Source organism: Helicoverpa armigera, chromosome 7 (genome assembly GCF_030705265.1).
Source record: "Helicoverpa armigera isolate CAAS_96S chromosome 7, ASM3070526v1, whole genome shotgun sequence".
NCBI lineage: Eukaryota > Metazoa > Arthropoda > Insecta > Lepidoptera > Noctuidae > Helicoverpa > Helicoverpa armigera.
This window is the reverse complement of record NC_087126.1, coordinates 1,604,408-1,630,800: the sequence shown is the minus strand read 5'-3', so window position 1 is coordinate 1,630,800 and position 26,393 is coordinate 1,604,408. Positions and strand designations below refer to the sequence as shown.

The 26,393-nt window shown below is 38.6% G+C and overlaps 1 protein-coding gene across 2 annotated transcripts in view; it reads left to right on the top strand.

The window, feature by feature from the left end:
- LOC110376086 (serum response factor homolog) overlaps positions 1-26,393 on the top strand; it is a 208,429-nt gene that overhangs the window by 19,960 nt on the left and 162,076 nt on the right. For both annotated transcript variants that reach the window (XM_049847618.2, XM_049847617.2), the window contains exon 2: positions 3,447-3,689. In XM_049847618.2, coding sequence (XP_049703575.1) covers positions 3,447-3,689 — 243 coding nt within the window. The remainder of the gene's footprint in view (positions 1-3,446; positions 3,690-26,393) is intronic.

Sequence of the window (26,393 nt, the reverse complement as noted above, 5' to 3'; positions counted from 1 at the left end):
TGCTAAACCATCGCCTACGCACGCGTAATACGCAGGATAAGTGTACCCTTCAGTCCTAAATTAGCAAGAAAACAATGGAACATGGAATGGTGGAACGGGAACCATTGCTTTCTTTTAATAGCCTTCCGCAATATAAGGTCCAACTTGACATAATCGCACGTTAATTCTTAGTTGTCAATTAACGAGAACAGACGCCCCGCACATCACGTATCATTACGATCAGCTTTGACAAGCTAATTGGCTTTCGGTTTTCGAATTTACGTTCGGGCACTTTCGGCTGGCTTCGGGCCTATGACTCGTGCGCACCGGTTCTGCGGATTTTAGTTGCACCTTACTACAATCACTTGTGACTTAACTGGAGCACTTATCCGGGCGTTTTTTGCAACATCGGTTTGTATAAATCAATGAGCGGATCTGTCAATCTTGCTAATGCTGTCTCTTTTTAATTTTAAGGATTATGTTGCGTCATCGGTCTGTGCTTTTAAGGGATTATAGAAAGTTGTTAATTTCAACTATTTAAATGTTAGGGCAACCGTCTTCAAAGCTATTGACAGTGATGTATCGTTGTACTGACAATAAGTTTGAACAAGATTGTGGATTTACTTTCTATTATAGAAATTAGGAGATATAAGGGGGAGGCCTATGTTCAGCAGTGGACGTCCTACGGCTGAGATGATGATGATGATAGAAATTAGAGTCACTCAATATTAAATCCACTACTAAGTACACATATTGATGCCATATTTGATGATTTTCTCACATAAATCAAACAGGCAAATATGACGTTATTTACTTAGTCCGTAGCAGCCCTGTTGTGGGTCACCGATGGAGTCAAACAGAGGTTAACCAATTGTTTGCCGGCTAATCATGTTTCAAACTAAGCTATTGGTTTAAACTTCGACAGCGTAATTTGAACTTAACTGTAAAATTGACGTGATAAACTTATTGAGAAAGTATTTGTTTCTGTTAACAATAGGAAAGCTTTTGAGATTTTCACACGACTTCTTAGTTGCTTTTTTCTATTTATTCTAGTTTCATAAAGTGCTGTGTAATTACACTAACTGAATAGTTAGAGATCCACAGAAGTCGTAGGTGATATCTTGATAAAATTGATTATTTTGATTTAACCGATATATTTATTTTCAATATTATCAATTTTAATACACTTTGCTACAGTGCAGTAGCGAAAATTTATGTACACATGAAAACGATCATAAAAATCAATAGCGGCTATAAAGTCGGATCTTTTAATGCAACTCGTTTGTATCGATAATCGTTTTTATATTACGTCGACTTTGATATTCTTTGCCAGATAACGACATCTAGATTGGCCAGTAAATGTGTCAAGATGAAAATTAAAATTGTCATTGAAGGTCTTATTCGGGAAAAAACCATAGAGTTAAATAAATGCCCCCTTTGAAAATGAAATATTCTCAATTCTTGACTTTCGTATCACTTTCAATCAGCAAAGTACCGTCAGACGTCTCATATAACTCCTGATTAATGACGTAAAATAACGTAAAAACATGAATCTCCTTATACAAAAGAAATTTCCGATTTTTTGAGAGCGACCTCAGTACCAATAATTCCAAGTCCTGAAATTTCACTGAAGCCTCATTAATCATGTATAACAACAAAGCTCATTAAAGGTGCATTTGTAATTGTCAATTTCGGCAGTGTTTTATACTGGAGCCCACTAAACTGCGCTGTCAGTAAGAACCTTAGCCTGAAGTTAATAAGACCCATTTTACAATGACCCAGATTTGAGATTAAGGGTGTCGATGTCAAAGATGCAGGCAGTAGGTTCGCTAATTACAGCTTTATCATCAATCACTTCAATGAATGGAGAAGGGAAGTGCAAGTTTTAAGAAAAGAGTGATCACTCACCTCTCTGTGATTCAAATACAACCTTAAAGCAGTATGAACTAAGTTGGAAGTTCTAAATCACACGATTCAATTAACTATAGCTTTGGTTGTCAGACCCCATTTCCGAGGCTTATTGTCATTGTAATGATACTGTCCAAGTCCATTGATTCTCTTTGATATTTTGAAACACTGGTGCTTCAATTAGGAACAAGGATATGTTTAAGGAAATTGCGATGATTTGGCAACATATAAATATCTCATTCAACTCCTTACAGTGATACTTTCACATGTCAATCTTGATTGAAATCTCTTCTGTTAGTGACCTGTGTGATCTTTGAACTTTTAATATTCTTGTAATTATAAAACATTGAACAATATTATAATTTATACATTGAATATAACAATATTGAAATATATTGGCAGTAAACATTCGTGAAAGTAGAACGTGAGCTTTGAAATTAGATTTAGAACTCCGAAAGTCTGAACACTATACAAACTTTTCATAAACAGACATACATAAACAAAGATTTAAAGGAGTTTATAATAAAACTCAAAATCCAATACAAACTAAAATCAATATGTGGCAAATAAAATGGTTTACAAATAAAACCGTTACCACGTAACCGATAACTCAAGTGGGCGAGACCGCAGACCAATATTATGCAATGGAAAAACCAAATTAGACGCCAAACAACAATCAAATTGCATTGAAAAATCACAGAAATCCTTCAAACAATCCTCTATTGCTATCGTACTAAAGTACACAGTGTATTTAGCGTCAATTTGAGAGATGAACATAATACGAGCTACCTGACTTTTGTCAATTGTCCGTGTCAAATGGGTGTTTTAACAATTTGTTGTCACATGGCTCTTAATGCGGAGCACTGGAGTCGAAATTAGAATGTGCTGTTGGTAAATAAACTGTGGTGTATGTAGGTGTGGGTGGATGGGCGCCAGTGGGTGTGATAATTCGTCTCGCATACACAAAGAGTGCCGTGAGAGAGTGATATTGCTCCCGAAAACGAACGCGTAGTGGTTTACATACGAATTAGAGGCGTGGGATAGGTGAAAGGTCGGCGGGAAACTTTTAGGATCCGATAACACTGTCCGAGTAAACTTTGAAGTACCGAGCGTCAAATTGGCCTGACTACGGGAACTGTTATCGCGTTGTTGACTAAACGAAACAAACATTGTCCCAGGCCTGTGTGATGGTCAACATACTTATGCGTCTGAAAGTTAAAAGTCTCAAAAAGTACTATGAACATGCGGTCTAGAAACTTTCAAGGCTTGCATAGCTTCGGTTTTTAGGTCAAGCTAAGAGTTGAGATTTTCTAAATACTTCATGCTGACATAAATAAGATTACGTAAAGCCTCTTGTATTCTCGGCAAATACGGCCTATGTTGTATGTATTGGAGTGAAATACGCTGAAGTTTTTGAATGGAGCATAATAGCATTCGTCAAGCTTATTGAATACTGAAAACTTTTTAAAGAAATGTTCACAATACAGAAGTAACAAATAGGTAAAGTTTTAAGTCCATTATGGGTTTGTTGTATTAACTGGTTTGTTTCTCTTTTATAGGCATACGAGCTATCGACCCTGACGGGGACACAAGTGATGTTGCTAGTCGCGTCAGAGACGGGCCACGTGTACACGTTCGCGACGCGGAAGCTGCAGCCGATGATCACGTCAGACTCGGGCAAGCGGCTGATCCAGACGTGTCTCAACTCTCCGGACCCGCCCACCACCAGCGAGCAACGCATGGCTGCGACGGGCTACGAGGAAACTGAGCTCACGTATAACGTAGTAGACGAGGATATGAAGGTGAGGCAATTGGCGTACGCGGGTTCGACGCAGTACCCGCTAGAACACCACCCCGGGCTGGCGCCGTCGCCGCTGCAGCAGTACCACCAACACCCCCCGTGCCCGTCGCCGCTGCCGCTCAGCTCGCTGGGCCAGCCCTACTCGCACGCGCACCTCTCACACCCGCACATGTCGCATCACCCACAACGGTAGTTCCGATGGCACTTAGGCTAAATCCCCGACATCGACGCGCCCCTGTGGCAGGTTACGACTGTTTAACGAGATAGTCACGTTCTAGATTAGCTTTTTTTAGATAAGAGAAAGAATACTATACAAGCAATAAACTGTTTTGTTAATATATTTTGTAAATATTTTGACGAGTAGATTGTTTTCGCTGATCACGTCGCTCCAGGTTTGAGTTACGGACGTGTTTATGAAAGTTTTGTTTTTGCGTAATATAATAAAAATGTTCAGTGTATGTTGATGAGCGAACATCTCACAACCGATTGCGATCCAAGATTGACGTATTCATTCAGATCGTTAAAGATAAGAAGACCCGTGGACGTAAGAAATGAATTATCACGTGGTGGAATTTTACGCTTCCGTTGACGGAGACTTCATCATTTATCACGATTATTTTCTCAGTAATTTTCTACTCGATTTTTAATAGATTTGTGAAACGTATAAATTATAAAAAATTTCACTGTGGCTGGAGCTTAAAAATCAATTTAGGTATGATGATTCAATTAAAATCTATCGAAAATCCTATCAATGAAATTGATGATCTGAGCGGCAGAGATGTCGAATCGGATAGATCGGTGTTCAGTAGCGAAATAATCTGATTTAAAATCGTTTTATAATTAACGCCACGGACCGGTTTATCGTTTAGAGTGACGACTCGGAAGTGGGAGCGGTCGCGCTACTATTGAATCATTATTGTGAATGAATCGGCCTTTCATTCTAGCTCTTTGTGAAGTTCACCTATTCGGAGCGCTTAATAATATTGATTATAGACCAAATCATGGAGAGACGCGTTAACGACTGTTCTATTAGCATACGTTGTAAAGTTAAATGCGGCCAAAGAAAAAATAACTGAAAAACTAGACTGTAAAAGTATCGGTAGCGGTGAATATTTATGAAATACCAAAGAGAAGAATGAAAAAACTAATAACAAAGTAGATAGCAGGTGTTATTTGTAACTAGAGACAGTTTCCAATTATCAAGGCAGCGCGCTGTCGCCTCCGGTTCTAAGTCCACCCGGCCCCGTGATCCGGATTATCAAGAAACTTAATTGAAAATTACTTTCGGTGGTACCGCCAGTGATTATTATAAATTCTCCTGTCAAACTCGACGGCGGCCATCGAGTTACGGGGAAAATCAATCCCGAGTAACGCAGTAGCTTTCACACCGCGTGGTGCACGTCACGGCTCACTCCAGCACACACAACGCGCCTCACGTGGACTATATTCCGATAACTATCGCGCCTAATTGTGTTCCGTATCGTCTTGTTGGCGCGAATGGATAATCAATGAAGCCCGCGACTGATCAAATACACCCAAATACGGCGCGTTCGACGTGTCGATTCATTGAGCTGCTCGGATTCGATTCGATTCATCCATTAAGCGCTGAACACACCTTGCGCCGCTAATCGGACACTATTTATTCATCGATTTGTACCCAGTAGCTGCTCTCGCTGCCGTCGCGTCGATTGCACCCGACGATTAATTCTCGTACCTAATTTGCATATCGTTTTAATTTCGAACCCATCCGGCGCCCACTGAGCCTTCGCCCCCGACCTCGAATATCGCTTGTCAGCTCCGATATGTTGAAATCGATTACGTCGATTCGTTCGTTTCGCGGGTGGATCGATAAAAATCTCTCGTCTTCAGGTGGGTCGTTCTCACCGAGTTCACATTTGACGTACGGAAATAATACGTCCGGACTGATACCGATCGTTATTGTTCGCGCATCATCGATAAGTCGAATCGATTGAAATATTCACGCGGTAATTACGATTCCGAGAGATAAGCTCGTCTCGCGACGAGCGCGCTTTGAGATCTCTATCGCGCAGTGTTCTATTCGCTGTACATGTTTTCGTGACTTTGTTATGTGTTGGACATACCGTATCTCGTTTTATGTGTCTTAATATTCAAAGGCGGCATTTTTCTCTCCCGCTAGGAACAGTTTCACCTGTCATCACTGTGAAGTCGTTTACATAAATATAATTCTTTACGTATTCTCCGCGTGTAATATGCGTCGTCTGGTGTGTCTGTTCCGTGAATATAAACTGTATTAGCCGCGCGAGTGTTTGGCGTAACGCTGCTCGTAGGATGCAGATGCTCTTGTGCATGAATTAGCGGTATAAATGTGGAAGTCGGTCAGTGCCCTCGCTTGCCCGTATCCCCTAATCGAGAATACGCGTGTTTCGTAACATCTCGCGAACTCTTGAGTTTTCGCTTTCGACGTGCGCGTGCGTCGTAACATTCCTGTGCCGATGGTTTCTTTCTGTTTCGCATCACGTTCGCATCTCCCGACTAGTAAAAAAGCGTAGTGGCGACTACAGGAGTTGTCGACACGAATCGTAAATTGTTAATGTTTTTTAGTTGCACAGCTTTCGTGCAACGAGGCTTAGGGCGCGTTTCCAACGGCGGCAGTGAGTCACGCCTCCATAACGTATTCCGCACGCGGACCGCTCGAGACGCGTGGCGTCTATTCTTCACATCGCTCAGTAATCGCTCGTTAGGCGTCTCGCACCTCGCTTTATTAACTTATCAATACTATTGTTTTGATAAACGCTCGGGACGCAATTTCTGTTGACTCATCGTATTGTACCGGCTAATGTGCCTACATAATTGTCTGAGTGTAAGCCGATTGGTCGCCTTGTGCAACTCAAAGGCAACAATAAAGCTAATTTGACTAATAGGTGCCTTGTAATCATCGCCGCGTGTGGTTCTAGGATTACAAGATTGCGGCGCCGACTTTCTTCACTGTTTCGTATCATCGGTTAATGAACGTCGTTCTGCGCCTATTGTTTCAGTTTCAGCTTTATTTGTTCTTTTGTTTGAGCCGGTTTGATTATCCCGCTGGGGACATACGCGTGTGTAGGTACATTTTAAGGAAACGGTGACCACAATCCTGTCGGAGCCTGTGTCTCTGTTGGTGCGATCAATAATTTATATTCCACGCGTGAACGCATCGCTGGTTCAATATTTTAAAAATTATTTAATGTTTGCGAAATTTACGTTAAATGATCGGTTCTGCCCTGTAATTAACGTGGTGCCGCCCGACCACCCGGACGCAAGATCGATGGACTTACAGTCGATCAGCCATAAGGCTAATATTCGTAAACCGCCTTTGCCGTGTCCTCGGTCGGCGGATAAATGAAGAGATCCGTCCAGCGGCGTCCAAACAGGAGGCACTCTCAATTTGGTGAAATTTTGACAAGAGCAATGACCGTAGTAAATACCATTTGCGCCGTCATTTGGGTAATGGATCGGTGTATCATGTGCGAGGCAAGTCGCCGGCCTGCCGAAGGGTTCCGTCGCGTCTAACGTACTTTCAATGCTGCAAGTCCGGTTGGTTAGGATTTGGGCAGCGCGTTATTTCGAGAGGCCCGAGCTTCTGGTTCAGTTATCCACATTCGCGGTACGTATTATTTTAGGAGTTGCGTTGGGCGAGCACTCCGTGCACTATTACGGCAGCCTGCGCCCGCGCCGCTCTGTTGCATAATTCAGACACGAGCCCCGCCGTTTGCATTCCGATACTTGATATGTGCTTTCACATGTATTTATGGACAAGATTTTGTGTCTCCGTAATGTTTGGCGAATAAATAAATTGTGTTTAAGGCATAAATACAATGGGCGAGCCGGCGGCTCCCCTCGTTACGTCGGCGAATGTAAAGTCCGAGTAGCTTCTTGTGTTGTCGACATGTCAGCCGCTGAGATATATCCGCGGGTCGCTTGATGCTCGCTTATTTCGTTGTTTAGGTGCTTCGTTACACCGCGGTTTATGTCGGCGCTTACAAATTGGCGTGCCGGGACGCCCCAGCGTAGGGCGTCACAAATCCTCGACGAAATTATGCCCCGACGTTTACATTGTACATCATTCTTGTGTGGCGACGTACCACTGACACGTTTATTAATTCCGCTCTCACATTTATTATCTCCTCAACAAACAACCTGCCCGTTTTGACGAACGACTTATTGTAATAAATAGCCAGTTGCCTCGCGGTCACCAACGGCGCTGACACTAAATCCTTAAAGCTACGTTCTATATGTCAAGTAAACATTCTAGTGGCCGGTGCCAGCTAATCCGAAGTCAACGTCATTATCTAGGAGCTGCATCGGGTCTAACAATTCCGCTCACATCTCACTTACCGCAATCCTAATGATTTGCGGCGGAGGTCCCCCTTTGTATGCGTCGGACACGGTCATTCGTATGCACGTTGTTGTGCTGCTATCCCGGGCTGCATCTCCGCAGGCTTCCGCGAGACGCTCCGATTGCTCTAATTGAAATTTATCCATGGTCACAGGACGCGGCCGGATTACTTCTACCTAGCTTTTTAATTCGCTTCGATTAATGAGTGCAGCCCGCATTGTCTTTCTGTTATGTATGCGTCCGATTATGCGATCTCGTTTACTGGATTGACGCGGGACGCGCCTCATCCATTATAGATTTAACCGGGAGTGTATCGTCCGACTGGATATGCCAGACGGCTGTGTCATTTCGATAATTGGACCCTCGATTATATGCCACTTGCGCAATTTACAAACATCTGTGCTAGATCCTTTGATTGGCAGCTATTACGTCATCTGGATTTATATAAGTCCAATTAAGTGTTTTGTTTTTAATTAAATACAATGTACTATGGCTGGCTGGCCGCATTTATAACATTGAGGCGTTCATTGGCCTAAAGGAATTAGAAGTAAAGCCCGAACTATTCGCCTTTACGTCACCGATGATGTTTGAAATGAACGATTGAACGTTACGTATCGAGATCCGAGTCGATTAATTCGACGAATCTGAGGCGGCCCACTTCCTAAAACTAGACTGGGAGACGCAGATGGTTAAAATTAGGCCCGCGCCGAGAATAGCGTAAACTGCGAGCGCGCCGCGTCACCGCGCGAGCCGACCTGCTTTAGATATTGTGTTACAGTACATCAAATCAAATCGATCTGTTTCTCAGCCATCACTCCACCGTATTTACTATACACATGATTTAAGCCATGAATCATACCAATGAAAACACAGAATTCCGCGTTTTTAAACAGACCGCGTGTTGGGAAATAGGTGAAGACAATCCAATTTGTAATATAGTTTCTAAAACTGATGCCGATGTTTATATGAAGGTCATTAAACTGATTGAAATTTAAAAAATCCGTACACGTTCAACTAACAACATCAGATCTGTTGTCCACGTGCTCGGACAAGAATAAGTTTGGTTATTTCTAATGTTCGACGTGCCGTTCCACACAATGATCCGAACCATCAGGCTGTAAAATAAATGCAATGACTCAAAATATTCGCACAAGAACATCGGTCATAGCTCTTTATCGTAACATGACAGCATTTTTTTGAAATTATTGTTCAAACAATGTTCCCTCCTGTTATTGAAAGAACACAGCTTATCGGTCAGCTTTTGTATCGCGATCTGTGCGCTGTTTTGGCTTCATCACTGAGCAAGCTAATATCTGTTGCGTGTTGTACATCTCTGGTTTGTCTAGTAATGTCTTCACTAGTGGTCATCTTGAAATGGTATTGGATATGGTGCGGGGCGATGGTTCCGCGTCCATAAATTCAAACTAGCGTCCCAGTTGAGGTCCGACCGTTACCGCGTGGGAAATGATTGGGTCCCGGCCTCGGTCGGTAAGGCTTTGTTAGGACGATTGTCCACCGGAGTGGTGTAGATGCTCCGATAGGCTGTGTATAGTGCGCCTTCGCCCGCGGTGACAGCTACGTGGGAACGTCGACCGGGATTGTGTGTAAACGCCATAGTTATTTGGATGCAATTGTCATTTTTGTTTTTGAAGATTTATGCTGGCAATTTCATGGCCTGTTATACGATTTAACTCCCAACTGTTGGCTTTCTATGGCTTTTTGATGTAGTGTCTTGCGTAAACATTTCAGTGACAACTTTTATTAGTTCTTCAGTACCTATCTGTATTAACGGTTGATCTTCAAAAGGCAAACGATTTCAATTTTCAACGCCATGTACGGCATCCGATGCAGCCTCGTTTATTCTATACATATTGTTATATTCTCCTTACTACGGACACTTGTGCACACAGAGTGGAATTGTACTTCCAGATATAATGTATTCAACACGCGTCTGGCGCTAACTCGACGGCCATTCAGTACTGAAAACAAATCCTTAGCTTTTGTGACCGCCGATCCATCATAACACTTTTTCTATAGGCCAGTATCATCGAGCTTTACACAAACAAAACCCTTTCAAATGCAAATCGCCAGTACGTGTGGATTAGTTCCGCTCACACTCGTGGGAAATGTCCTAAACATAATATAACAAGACCGCTCAAAAGAGACTAATTGTCGTTTTAAACATTAACCTTATAAGGCCACCTACATAAACGGTGATATAATCGTTGTATTGGCTCATGGTTGCATTAGAATGAGGCGTAGGCGACGTCCTTCCACTTCGAACGTCGATCGTGTAATGCCCGCGTTTGCTACACATACGGGCGCGTGCACTCCTGCGCATGATTTATGTATGACCACTGCAGTTGGTTCATTTAACTAGATATGTTCCGGAATTATTGTGTTGCGGACAACTATCGTACCGTTGTGATCGTGTCGTGAATCTCAACTAGTTGATGCGCCTAGAGCGAAGGTGATTTTCCACCAGCTCGCATGTGTTTATCTATCACCTTTGTGTTTTTATCTTCTGCCGAAATGAGGCTAAATTCAGAGCTGTTCTTTAAAGTCGCCTTCTCGTTTGCAAAAATAATTATTTCAGATTAATATAGTCAGTAGACTTGATATGAGCACTACATATCGAAGCCTTGTTTATGGGTCTCTTAATGCGTAATCAATGCCTGTCACAGTCTCTTTAATCAGTCCAGTCACCAAAATTACCTTCATTAACAAAGCCGGCCTTTCTTTAAAAAACTGTATCAAAAAACCTGTTGCTTTTTTCTCTAGAATCGAATGTCCCTTTTAAAATCTGTAGCAAATTAAATTGGTTGCGTTAAAAGGAAAGTAAATTTTGAAACCTGAATAAACAACTATATGTGTGATTGTCTGGCCAGCACACAGCAATATACTTATATATTTTTTATTTAATGGAAATATTGTGTCCAGAGACGGGCTATTACCGATCGATTAAGGAATGGTCGTGTAAGTTTGGATTGTTCAATTTGCCGCGTGTTGGACGAAAGTGGTGTTATAAATAGTGCAGCGACAGATGTAGGAAGTGTCGGATGCCATTCATAGTTCGGTGCGCCGCGTCCCAGGCTCTGTTCCAGAGATTGGATCGTAAAATCGTGCCGATGTTTCTCCGCGTTTCAAACCTCACACTAAGTTATAAGAAATCGGCGGAAAAGTTAGAGGTTTTAATCTCTTGTCAAATGTAGGAGGCTGTAATATAACGATTCGTAGAATTATAAACCACTAGAAATATGGAAATTAGCTGAGCAGGCCGGTGAGTCACTAGGTGATAAAATGATTCCGCTTAGTTTAAGAAATTCTCTGATTTCAATCAGATAGTAAAAGGTGTTAATTACATTAAAATAACAATTTTGAATGCCAAAATTCTTTATTATCAAACATAGCCAAGAGTAAGTTTCTGAGATCTCTTTTGCGACTTGCGCCACAGTTTAATCGTAGATAAACCGATGAAATCGCGTTGGATTCGCCGCTGATCCCGCAAATTTGACGCTAAAACGACAGGCTCCGGCCAATTTTATTGCTATAAGTAATCCTTTTGTCTGGCTGCACTTAAGTGTGACTGTAAAAGTGTCGGCGATTACTTTACACTTTTCCTAAAAGTAATTTAGCGTTAGCGATTTATCTTCTGTTACAAGCTATTCATTTCGGTATGTTCGCTCCGATATATTGTGTTACTAACACGCGTGCGCTCACATAATGCTCGGTAATATAACTTTTATTAAGTTATGTCGATAAAATCTAACTAGTTTTTACGTTATCTTGGCAAAAGTCATTCGATTTTCTCACCCATTTATACTTATTAATGTTTACGAGAGGCTTTATGTCAAAGTTACTTTTACGCGTCAAGGCAGTGCACAGCTTTTACCTGGCTGTGTTACTTTAATGTGTCATTATTTAAAAAAGTTTCAACCTTGTGAAATGTTGGCTAACTGTATCAAATTAAAGTGTAGGTATGTAATCGAGCCCCGGTGGGCTGCCGGTCGGTTGATCGATAACACGCCTGTTTATTTGAACCGTATCAATTCCGGCCCGATTCGCCGTAAAACCAATATTTATTGTAATTTTTTAAAAGTACATTCACGTCGGAACGTGACTTGAATATTGTAATTTTCGCAATGAGCACTCGCACGATAATGACCATATTTTCTGAATGAAAGGCCCGCTTGGCTACGTAAATACGCTTGGGATTTCAAGATCCGATCGGTTGCATCACTATCTGCACCGAAAGCGCTCGTAAACTGACGAGCCTTGACAGCATAGTATCGGGTTTTGTGATCTGTGACATTGCGGAATTGTCTATCTACCGTCCTTATTGCTCTAACTCGTGTTAATTGTTGTTAGATAAGGATGCAAAAGTCTCCACGTTGACGCTCTCACTTCCGCCCGCCCACGAGTGCGCGAGCGCAACCTACGCGACCTAACTTACTTTTTAAATCGCAAGCCGGTGGTCTCGTCGCCACAATTGTTACTGACTGTTGCCAGATTTAAATCAAAATGAATTCGAATGATAAAATTTGAATTTTTAAAAGTTTTGTGCCTTCGCGACTGAGTGACGTCATTGAGTAGGTGGTGCGCGCGATAAAAAGCGTTCGCGGTACACTTGGCGTTACACAACCTTTCGAAATGGCCATCCTCCTTAAATTATGACTTAATTCTGTTCTCTCTTTTGTGCTGTTATACGATATTATATTTTGTAATAACGGTACCTTCTGCAATATCTACGGTGTGATTCGGAACGTCACTATCGCTCTCAACTTTATAGTTGCGGATGTAAAATTGTACATTAAGCTCTGTCCGATTTTTTTATTAAGTTTTGCTCCACAAAATTACTCAGTAAATATTGAATTTTATCGTCTTTTCGATTATACTCCTTAATCCAGCACTGAACATTTGTTGTTATATGAAATGCGCTCGAATTCCCTCAATAAATTATAGTTTACAACGCAAGCCTATGTTAGTCTAATAAAGTTAGTAGCAAATGTACTCGGAGACGTATACACGGGCCGTAACTCAGTTCCTCGCAGATCGAATCATACAAATCAACAAGTCATTAACATAAAACCATCATAAATAGCTGATATATCAAAACGGAATGACGCATAGAATGTAGCGAGACAAGAGGAAAGACAAACAAACAAACTTACGTGACTCGCTTTACCAAATCACACGAGACGCGAGCCTTAGCATAATAAAACGTTTATGTTCGCTATGTACATTTTGTTCATATATTTTCGCGTTATTTAACTGTAAGGAAGGTACGGAATCGCAGAAATAAATTTTGAATACCGCCCGATAAGTACAAGCAGTTTAAAAAAGAAGCGGCATTCAGAATTTAAATCTGTGACACAAATCGATTACTGTAAGGTTTACTCTAATGCATTTTACTCATTAATTCTCAGGCCATTTAACGAGTGCCATCCTCTTTGTAGTTTTAAGTCCAACGATTACTGAATTTGAATGCATCGAATTAATTTTAAGGACCATACCTAGATCATTCTGTCACAAGACCCCTTCCATATTCCAATTGGTGCTAAATGTTGGTGCTGCTGCAGCGAAACGGTTACATTCATGGGTGATCTCTTTAAAAATTGTTTCATAATAATTTTAATGGTAAAATTTCTAATATATATTTTTATAATGTAGTTAGTTAGTGACGTGTCCTTAAGGACAAAGTCCTGTTATTGATACCTGTATGTACGTAACATTCCCAGTGTGCGCTTCAGTGTATATTTTTAACATTGTTTGTGATCCATCCAGAGTAACGAGTTTAATGTAAGGCATGATGTGTGTTTGAGCGACTTCTGGAACGTTTGGCCGATGCTTTGTTACAATATTTTTGGACTTCGTGATACCTGAGTTGGCGTGGGCGTCGCACGACGCTCGCTCACCACAAACTATTTAGTGGTTTTACTATGAATATCAAATTAACTATTTAGCTAATTTAGACAGACTATGTCACGACCAATTTTTACCATTTATTTTCGAACTTAATGATTTAGTTGTTTAATTACTTATTTATTTCTATTTAGTTCTTAAATTATTCTCATTCATATTATAACGAAGCATCAGTCAACACATAGTTCAATTTTACTAGTATCCAAATTTTTATAAATGGCTAAGTATAGTGTAGTAAGCAAGTGCTAGTAAAATTGGATCTCGCGATTTTGACGTTGATACAATAATAATAATAAATTAATATATTAAGTGTTTAGTAACGTATGTATCCTAACAAGTGATGCGGTTGTACACTCAGCCACATAAATTGCTATATTGGCGTTAGCTTGTAAATATTCAACAGTACTTAAATTAATAAACTTTAATGCAAGTTCGTCAACATTTTTGAAAGTTTGTTGTTGCTGAATGTACTTATGAAGACTTATCGAAGTGTCTTATTAGTGCCTTATGAACGACCAAGTGAGAAGCCGAAGATTGTACTTAAAATTAAACTTAATGACTGTTCCTCAGTATTATATTACGGAATCTCTGAATGTCAGGCCTCTGCAACTGTGGTCGCGATATTTCTATAATTGGTACTTAATTAATGTTTGAGCACTAAGTTAACCAGACGCTAGTCTAGAATTTTGTTAGAAATGTCTCTCAAGATTTTGATTATTTAAGTACTGGAAATAGTTCAAATACTTATATTGACACTCCGCTTGTATTTTTATCACATCTTTCACAATTCATGTAAAGAGGTCAGTATTAATTCGAATGTACTTAATAAGAAAAAAAAGTTATGAATTCATTCCCTTATTCACGTTTGGTAAGAGCACAAAAAGTGCTATTACAGTTGAATGATATCATCATTTCCATACGTCTTGTTCCCGAATCTCATTCGACAAGCGAAGTGTCAATCATGAAATTAGGCACGCCGTTGACAGAAACATTAGCCGAACGGCGAAAAACAAAGGCAAAAACATCGAAAACATATATTTAAATATGAAATTAAGTTTTTCGACGGGCGCTCATTGCTTTCCAAGACGATTATTCATGTTTCGCTGATAAATGTGCGACGTGCAATAATTCCATTCTCGTTTAAGAGCTTGTTCGTGTTAAGGCCTTTACACACACGCGGTAGCTACGTGTATATTTTTGTATGAAATTTATAGCTCTCATTATAATATTTATACTAAGTTTTGACGTGCGACTTTATTGTGGCCCGCGCGTGTGTAATCGCTTGATATACTTCATTGTAACGATGACTACAGAAAATTGTTTGCAAGCTGTAAATGGAAATTAATGAGCTGCACACTGTCATGTGGAAGTCACGTCGATGTTCGTTCATTATTTATGCGAGTATTAAGCTGTCGCTAAAATTTACAATACCTATTAAAAAGTTAATGTTGAAAATGTTAATTAATTCATTTACACCCTGTAATATATTTTGGGCGATTTCTACAATATATTTACATGGATATTACTCAGTGTTATGACAATATTTGTGGAACATTTACTCCGATGGTTGTGAAATGGCCGACTGTATTTCATGTAGAGAGCAAATTACTCGATGGTTAAGTTTTACTATGAGGTCGCGCGGGGACACTGTCCCCCGTGACACCAGTAATGACAATGTGATAGAAACAATACCTAAAGACGCTAGATCATTGTTACTGTAAAATACATTTTTTTTGTAAATATGTACAATAAATTACATAATAAGCGAGGTCTTGTAATACTAGATGCAATGTTGTACAAGTTTTTCTATTTAAATATTTTTTTGAAAGATTTAATCTACTCTATTTTTAATAAACTTATTTTATCGTTTCGAGTAATTTATATAATATGGTTGGACAATGTCGTAGATGAAATCAGAAGAGACATTACAAAAAATATATATATAAAAAATAATAAAACGTTGAAAAATCTTATCAGGTTTTGTATTGTGACTAAGATCTTCCTACCTCCCCATCCACTGTCGGATCTTCCCTGGGAACTTGGTCCATTATGATGTCCCGTGCCGGAACTTGAAGTTTCACTCCAGTATTACTTTACAAACTTCCCCAAGTAAGTATTTTTTCTGCTTAAAACTTTGAAGGTGGAACTTCAACGACGGCACCGTGAATCGGAAAATGTAAATAGGGGCGGCAACCAAGGGGCCCCAATTACGGTTCAACACTATTTTATCGACATTCGGCACATCATTTAATGGCCAAAAGTGATGTGTACGCATTCGATGGAATTTTGTTGTACTTTAATTTCTGGTTGCCGCCAAACGGACCGTATGGATCAACCTCCCTTCGCGTTTTGAAATTAACTTTATTGCAAACATTGTCGTAAAGCATCCAATTTGACGTTTTTAATTACGTTGCATTATTAATATCGATGTTTCAAGGGGTGTGTCCGATAGTGTTTGGCTTTTATCGCAACTAAAACCCGACAGAATCGAGAGGCTCGGTGGTGAGCGCGTGCGGTCATCAGTGCAGTCATTTTCGATTTTGTCGGCTGATAGTTTTTACTGTGTCGAAGCCAAAAGCTGTATCGCTGTCCCCATAATTACTTTCGCCGTTCCGACGCGAATATTACAATCATAAACATGCAATAATTGCTCAATGATCCACCTTCGGGTTTGCGAACACCGGCCGTGGAAAGGCGTTTCGGACAGCTTTCTTTTGCCTTCGACAGAGTTACGTTTTAATTCTAGAATTTAAGATTGGCCAATCGTTTGCGTCTTGTGAACATTGAAGAAAGAAAATGAAGACTGCTGTAAGGTACGTGGACTTTTCTATTATCTATTAGATGTAAGTTAATTTATTAACGACTAACAATTGACATTTGCATTTTGTGTGTATTTTGATGTGCTTTTCAGGTATGCTGTGTACAGGTATCAATATTATTGCATTTTAGATATTTTTTTTCTATTTTCATGTCTGAAAAAAAAACCTAAATCTACAAGTTAAACAAAAATAGCAACAAATAATACTGCAAACTTATATTTTAGAAATTATTTTAATAGGTTACAAGCTGACTCATAAATCAGACTTCCAAAACACCATAAACATTACACTCTCAACGCACAAGATAAACAACACGAAACATATTAGTTTTTTCGCTTTCTCGCCGACATACTGTAACTCATGGCTTTATGCACGTTCTGCATAAAGTAACACCTTATTTTTCCACATTCATTAAATAATATATTAAACTGGACACCAGTATTATCTGTGAGGGGTCAGGACTTAATGCATCTGTTTAAAATATTGTGACATACCATGAATAATCTTCGGTACGTGGTGCGCTTACTACATAACCCTGACCACTTGCATTTGAACCGACACTTTCGTCTTACATCTCTGCGTATTGATGAGATTCTTATTTCCCTACGAGAGTTAGAGTGTCTTTTTATACTGGTCGAGTAATTTCGCAAGTTGATCGTCATTTCAATGGGGTAAATTTATAGAGGGTTCTAGTGGCGTTCGTCTGCTTGCAGACTTTATTTGACCGTCAATCTGCTTGTCCAAATGATTGTAGTATGGAGATTATCCGGCTTATAATAGTACAATGGGCGATTGAGACCGTGTGTATTGGTAATTGTGTGTGGTCTTTGATTATTAGTTTGATATGTTAATAGGAACCACACAATGTTGTCTACAAATTATTACTATTGCATCGAAAAAAAGTCGGTACTCACTAGCTTGGTACCTACTACCTCCACAGAAGTTTGCTCCTTTTTACCCACATGCTTACCAAATAAGTAATTTTTAATCTTCAATGTTTATCTACTTTTGGGAAAATATTTACCATTACTACGATTCTAAATATATTGCAATAAGTGCTCTTACTACACTTCATCAGTTTGTTATGGGACATCTAAACTTTTTCCATCAACCTAAGCTATCCCCTTATTTCGCTAAGTTTCTCTAGATTTGGCACAGTAGACGTACAAGTTACAAACTCATTTCAACAACCGTTTTCGTTTATTCCTATTGACGCCATCTTATTTTTATTGTTTACGTTCTTTGTTCGAATTAGAACCGAAACGAAGCTACACGTTCTGTATTTAAATAATGTATGATAGGTACATTGGATAAAAATCACAATTATTCAATTAAATCAGCAGCAGTTTCTACTTGCGGTTTCATGCAACGCGAAAAAAAAGCGAATCGATTTCAATTTCACAAACAAATGTTGGTTGCGTTGTAACGCTCCATAAGTGTTGTGTTATGTTGATATATGACTGCTGATTGTCACATTATGCAGATACTGGTCAGTGAGAGCTGTGATGGACGTTTGCAGTCATTACTGAGATTCCTACTTAATCATATGTAGGTATTTGAAGGCGAGTTGGTAGGTAGCACTTTTTGCTCCGCCTGACGCATCTGTTCACTATCTCGGTTAAATGCTTTAGAACAACAGAAGGGCACATTATGTAGAAACTACTTTTTATTGTTTAAAGGACAATTTCAATTCAGTTTTTATTATTGATTAGTTCTAATCGGTATTTTTGTTCGAAGGTCCAAGAGCTAGTTGACTTTTACTTACAGCGCTAACGACGAATCAATCGATGTCCTCATAATAGTTGAACACAGGTCAGAGTAGGCATCGAAGGCATGGAAGATGAAAGTAATACTGAAAATATCAAACACGAAAGATTAATTCGAAAGCATAGCGTACCAAATGAATAATTTGAAAGCGTTATCACCTAAATCAGGAGAAATGTCCAAACTTTCGGATCCTCTTCCAACTTTCCATTTACAACCTGTGTCCCGTTCCCGTCGCATCAAACTGGCTCACGAGGGCGCATGGCGATAACTTGGACACGTTATATTAATGCAAATTGCCCACCGAGCACCGTCCCTGGTGTTATCGAGCATTTTTATACGCGCCAACAGAAATACCGCGGAGCCATTACTTCGACGTTCCGTTCCTCCACATGCGTGAGAATGATTATATTTAATACTCTTATTGTGTTGTTTACAAATCGATTCCTTTGCTTAATGTTAAGGGATGAAAAAAGGTTGAGTTACTGACGGCGTGCCGGAGTTACGGTTATGGCTTGGTTGCCTGCGCGTGTTTTGTTGGGGGTTGATTAACTTTTTTATTGGAAAGCGTGTTTCCAGGGTTTGATTTTATGTCTCAAACAAGCAGTTTAAACATTTACACAGGCACGACGAACGATGAACTTTGAAACGAGAAGAGCCATTCGACTATGCAATTTAAAGATTTTATTCCATTCTATATTTTTTAGACAGATAACGTGGAAAAACTTGATTTCGCAAACATAAGATTAGAATTAAAGATCTGGCACTAGACATAAATACAACAACACTAGCACGATTCCAATTTTTGCTACACAAAGAATTTTTGGGTGCGCCTTCCATCGATTAGTCATTAAACATAATTAATACGTATTATAGAAGTGATATTTGTATCAATTTCGTATACTTTCTATCTACCCACGCACTTAAATCTAGAGAACGACTATTTACCTGTTTAGAAGCAAGAATAGAGAATAATTTGTATAGATAGTCCAATATCGGATATTGTTAGAGAGATTAGGAGCTTAGGAAGGCTCGAGCTTCGGGTCAAGCTATTGTAAGCTCGCCAGTTGAACGGGTGACCTAAATCTGTTACATGCAAGCTTGTCTGAAGGTAGGTCAATTAATCGATTAGTCTATCGGTTTATGCTGCTAAGTGGCATTGATTGTCGAGACACTTTGAATACCTGCAATGAAACAGATACAGGACGTGCACATGTTTCTAAATGGTTCAATCTAGCAACATCGCTGCGCGGATGTGTTTGATTAGAAGTCAGAAGCAAATGAAAACATTAATGTTATAAGTATAACATAGAGCTTGCGAATGAAATGAACGTTTTTATCAAGGTTCTCCAATTATTGAGGATGAAGAGTTATGCTTCTAAATTTTTTATCTAACATCACCTGAATCAGGTCTTCAGTCTTCATCAACCCGGTCCTATCAGATATCAACTGACGCTTTAATATTTACACATAGTTTTTCTTCGCTTGGATGAATTATTGGTCATTAAAACTTATATTATGTGCTAACTACTATCATCATTAGGTAGTAACTGTAGGACGTCTGCATTCGCAGAAAAAGCTGTTAGTGTCGCGTGGTCTCACTACAACGATTGTAAAGAGCTCCAAACGACGGTAACATAAATCCCAACAAGTACTCGTAGAGTTCGCGTAAATATCACGGAACATTGTGATTTTACTCTCTCAATTCTTTACGCATCATATCTGATTCACCATGAATTACACTGAACTTTTAGCAAAAAGTCATCTTATTTTATAAAAAAACGATCTGGGCGTTACTCGGTCAACTTGACCCTACAAACACATAGTAATTTTGGAAAGTACCCTCAAAAATCAATGCCTTTAACTCTTACATTTTCAATATCGTCAGACAGAGGACTTGATTTCAATTATATGGTGAGGAAATTGTTGGTTGAAACCATCATTTAAATATTAAGTGTTGTATAGTCGTATTTGTTCGGCGCAGAAATCACATGGCTTATGGGAGTCGGGGTTTACAGTAAATTATCATTTTTGTTCGTTCATGCAACGTGGGCTGTCGGGATTGCGTAACTTGATGTTTTTTGTGAGCGCGTGTTATTGTGTGAAAAGTCAGGTCACTTGTTTTGTTTTCTTTTTATTGCACAACGGTGGACGGTCGTACATGTTTTAAGTACCATTTATGTGGATTTAGGGATTGGGAAAGTGATTAGTTACCAAGAGTTTTTATTGTTTTTATTAAATAATCCAAATCTTTTTTAGGAGATGTTACTGTTACTGTTACAGCCTTTTTTTTATCGTCCCACTGCTGGGCACAGGCCTCCTCTCACACGGAGAAGGACTACTCGTAGGAGATGACTTAGCTTTAAATCCAGAATTACAGAGTATTTTGTTAACCAAGGCTATTCATCTATTTAAAGTAACTTGAGTTCGATGACACCATTTAGGCGCTTCAATCTGATATTAGACCTTTCACTTAAACTTAATTAATGCAGTACACGTTTTTGAGACACCTTTTCCAGGAGTCATTAATAGCTTTCTTTACAGCAGTTACCCTAATTAAAGGTTGCTAATTGACGATTAGACATTCAGGCACTTTCGCGAACAATGGTACGTTGTAATGGCTGCCACGGGTAAGTGAATTCCGTGCTTAGTAGGAAGCTGTGGTCGTACCACATTTGCAGGCAGAATCATTTCGCTATCCATACAATTTCGAGTAAAAGTAGGGAATAAATGCGCGGTTAATTTGGAAGAAGTCCTTTTTTGTCAAGTTGGTTAAAACAGTAGATGTAGGCAAACTTATTGCGTACTGTTTACCTGTTATCAGTAAAAAGGAAGTAATTAAAACTGAAGAGAAAAACGGCACAAGATGAAAAGATTTATGTTACTCAGTCATACATAATCTTCCTTAATTACCTTTTAAGTAAGTACTAAATGTTTTACAAGAAACTTCCAAAATCATGAAAACAAAACACAGATTCAATTACGAGAGATTAAGGTCAATTATTTTTAAATCGTAAGACTCATGCGCAGACGTCAGTGGGTCGAGCAAAATAACATTTTAACTGAAGCCAGAGCGAACGAAATAACCAAAACGAGTTTGTCATCAAAGGGAATATTTTCAATAATTACATTTAACATTAAGTTGGTAGTTTCATTAAGCCGCTGACATAACCAAGTGAAATTAAAACGTTGGACATCAATTCACATGTTAATACGTATTTAGTCAGAAATTGGATTTTTGGTAGTGACATAAATATGGAAAATTATGTTTTAATGCGAAGATTATTTCATGTTTCGCGATAAATTTGATTATAGCGGTTGTTTTGAAGGTTGGTTCAGGGTTACTAGGTCGGTGGGGCAAATCGTGTGGGAAAATGAGACTTAGGTTTTAAGTTTTGAACGGATTCAATAGAAAGACTAACAAATGAGTAGTTTTTACTGAAGCTCGACAATATTCGTCTTCGGCTTAGGTAAGGGCAAAAATAAAAGCTAATTCGTATGTCCACCAATACCATGAAGATTGGACTTGTGGCTGTAGGTACTGTAGACATATAAGCAAAATTTAATAGTATTCATTAGAAGAATCAAGCTTTCTCTTCTTTAGTCCTTTATTTTAATAACATTTTCCTATAGAATCATCATAATCAAACGTCAACACCCCAAGATTTATTACGAAAATTACACGGCACAGGCGACGCGGTTAAAATGCAAAATAAGCTAAAAGTAAGCACTTAACAATTTCGGTGTTACCGGGAACACTGCAAAACAATTTGTTTGATGATAATATTCGGGCGTTAATTCAAGGGCCGTCGTCGATAAAGATTGACTGACTGCGCGATGGACACGCGAAATAAAAATGTACACGAAATTCTTTGCAGATGAGGTTTTGGGAACACTGGTCTTTTATAGAAGTCCTTTCGTAATGCTAGTGCTGGTAGGAGCTACGAGTACTTAATTTAGGAGGAACGAGAGATTAATAACGTGATCACAATTTTCCATAATGTTTAAAGTAATGAGCATCATAGTAAAGTAAGGGGAGATCTATATTGTCTAAGTGAATGAAAATTACTAAGACTTTTTTTTTGCAATACCATCGTCTACATGTTCATTAAAACCATATATTCGCGCACATTGCTCCGAGCCACTATTAATATCTATCAAGGAATTAAGTTTAATACTAGAAAAGTGCTTAGCCGTTTATATGAAACATTATACGAGATAGCCAGAGGACTAAGAGCTATCAGATATGATAACGTCCACTCCACAGTTATGCCTGGAGCTATGTTAAATTATCAATTTTATATTCTTAACTCTTTATTCCGTTGATGTACCCGTTGATTGAAAATTTTGAAAGTTAAGGACACGGAGGACCTAGTTCCAAAAGCCAAGATTTGCAAAATGCCTTTATGAATCGGTAGGTAGATTCCGATTTGTCCAGATCACTCAAGTATAATATTTTCGCTCAAAATCTATCATTTTGTTCCCACCAAGAAAACTCGACACCCATAAACTTAACTCGACCATCACCGAGATGATATTTCACATCAATTTACCTATCAGATTCAATAAATAGAGGCACAGCTTACGGGGACTCCATCGTTCTCGATGTATCGAATTTAACACAATAATCGTCGATCATCGCTATCGACTGATTAAAATTGCGGGTCAGATGTTGTTGAACCTACAATGAGGTTGCGCTTGAGTTTTATAGCTATCCGGATCTGTACGTGTTTGGGCTAAGATTGGTTGAAGTTCAGTTTAGATTTCATTTTTATGGAACCCTTGGAGTTATGATTATACTACAGGACATCGATAATTCTGTTCGTGAGGTTATCTCATCCAGTTAGGTTTTTAATTCATTATTGGTTACATAAATGATGAAATGAAAATATATTCTTTTATCAGTGTCATGAACGTCACCATAGAAATGACGGTGGATTGCCTGAATATTTAGTGCGTTTCATTAGCAGAAGAGAGAAAAGTAACATCCATTCTAATTTAAACTGACCAGTCACAATTACGTTGAAACATAAAAAAGTCGTTATCGCCCACAATTTATAACTTGTCGCAGGCGCATCTTTTAACGCGGAAGTTTTGTACGAAATTTGGTGCCTTTAGGTGCGATTCGTGGTACACCATTAATTTCTCGAAGCTTCCCGATTTATCTGCAAGCGTTGATTGAATCATGCAAATTAGTTTTAATATGTTTTTTTTTCTTATAAAATACAGGCCTAAACGATGTTATCTTTAAGTGAAGTATTCGCACTTTGATACAAATTATCGTATCCAGAATGAGTAAGTAGGTTTGTTAATGAATTTTGTGGTTGCAGAATGAGCGAAGTCTTATTACAAGTGCAGAACTAAATACATATATTACATAACTAGGCAAGAAAACACTTTCAGACGAGACATTGTAATAGAAGACTATGAAAAATTTCTTATACCTTCGAATAAAAAGATGATGATGATGACCAATGTTTTCCTCAAAATAGCCTCGTCGTGTAGGCCAGGACAATTACAGCTTCGACCATCAGCTAGCATTTTGCTTATTTATCTTATACACCATCAAGCTGTCACCATCAACACCATGATGTAGAGGACAGTTAACAGGTGCCTCCAGCTATAACCAGTGCGTTCACATCGATAAAATTATATCGATTGTTCAACCGATTATATCGATATAATTCCTTGTTTAAATGTCGAGACAAATGCTAGCATCTAGTGCGTGCAGATCGATCAGATAATATCGATTGTTCATCCGATTTATCTTTATTAATTGTTGTTAAATGTCAAGATGCGATAATTCGATTTTTGTTGATTATTATTGATGATATAAAGATAAAGGCGATTAGCTTAAGATAATTGTAGATGAGAGATATCTACAAATTATTTTATCTATTAACTTTCTTCTTTAATGGTGGGAACATAAACTTCATGCTTATTTGTGTAAATAGCAAGTAAAGGCAATTGATTTTATCCACTATTATCGTATTTCATATTATCTACATTCTTCGGCTGTCACATGCCTTTTGCATCAGTAAAAACATTATAAGTCGTCGTTTAATGTAATTGCATCATTATGATCCCATCTTTCCTAATATGAGCACAATAAGAAATAATGGGAAAAAGCTGCCGTTATTAATAATTATTATTATTCACGCTTTGACATCTCAGGAGACTTCAATGTTATATCGATTCTATTCGATCGATTATATTAAGTAAGTAAATCGATTATATCTGCATATGTATGCACTATTGCATGGTGCAGTGTTAAAATATGTTGGTTTAAGAGTAGAACCTAATATGTGTCGAAGTATTTTTATTATAGTGGACGATTATCGCTGCAGTGTGGACTTTGACGGGATGATTGCATTTTTTCATTCATTTTTGACATTTAATTTGGAGAATGTCCGCTCTTTTATTGTTTATATCTCTGCCATCAATTTTGAACTTTATTGCTGTTATATTAAAGGTGGTATGCTGTTGTTTTGTAGGTGTTGGGATGTCGGACCAAAGAGCTTTCATCAATACGTTAATCGCAGTTTTTTGTTGTGGAAAGTTATTGATTATTATCGATAATTTTCGCTTATGGTCGCCATCACGTGATATTGTCACGAACAACTTTTTCTACTGCAACTTATTTTCATACGGGTAAAGCCTGCAGGCTTTTTTCATGGGCATTGTTCTGAACAGTTTATAAGAAGTTGACAAGAAATAAAGGTGATTATGAACTGTTGTTATAGTTTACACTTCTTAGTCTTGAAATAGGTGCTTTCGTAAGTAATTTATAAAATTGCTTTTCATAATTCTTCGGTAACAGGTACCATGTCACAACGCAGTAGAAAAGAATTCAACGATTCTCAATGCTTCTGCCATGCAAGCCAGAAGCAAGGTGTGCCATTTTACCACGATGCCTTCACAAACACACATAATCGCATTCATAATATTATGCAGATAATGCATTCAAACAACTAGAGGCAGTAAATATTCAGATATCTATGATCTCAGTCTGACATTGACCCAATTCAACCTTGCCACGTGGAAATGACCAAAAAACAAACAAACTTATAATGCTTGCCGACCTTTATAAACGTGTAGGTATATTCTGATATATAACGCAATTTATAATGAATATTATAGAATGTATTGATCGTCATGTCCCGGGTTCGCGTAGGCGATACACTTAATTGACTGTTCATTTAGTTTGGTTTAAGTTACGAAAGGTGGCTATTTGGTTTTACGAAGGTTAAGTGATGATGAGGGGTCATTGAATTTATTGGGTGAATATGAACATAAAAATCTTGGGTTTACAACTGTAGTAGCGATACTTTTTTAAGAACATAAAATACATCAGTTAAAAACGGTAGTGCCCATGAAGGATAATTTATTCAATGCAGTAATGTGCTACTGGCTAATTCAGTATGTACTATACATTCAAAGCCTTCTCAGTTTGATTAAATGTAGCAAGGTACACCGCAAGTTAGGTATTGTGGTTATTATGGTAATGAACAATTTTAGTTCTGACCATGAAACTGTGTGTATCATATGTGATAGCACCATTTATTTAACTGAGTCATATTAGCAACTTAATATGCTTCTTTATTTCTTTTGTAATTCATTAGAGAAAATTCTTGCTAATCTGAATCATTTGCATGGCCGCAACTCCAAAAAAACACTTAATTAAAAATCTATTTCAAATCCGGCAAATATTGCTTCAGTCTTTCGTAACTTGGGCCATACATCCTTGATGCCGCCTGCTCACAGTGGGCGATACAAAAAGGTGCCGCGCCACAAATATTGTTGTTCTAACAATTTCGCTAACACGCCACACTTACCACTTTGG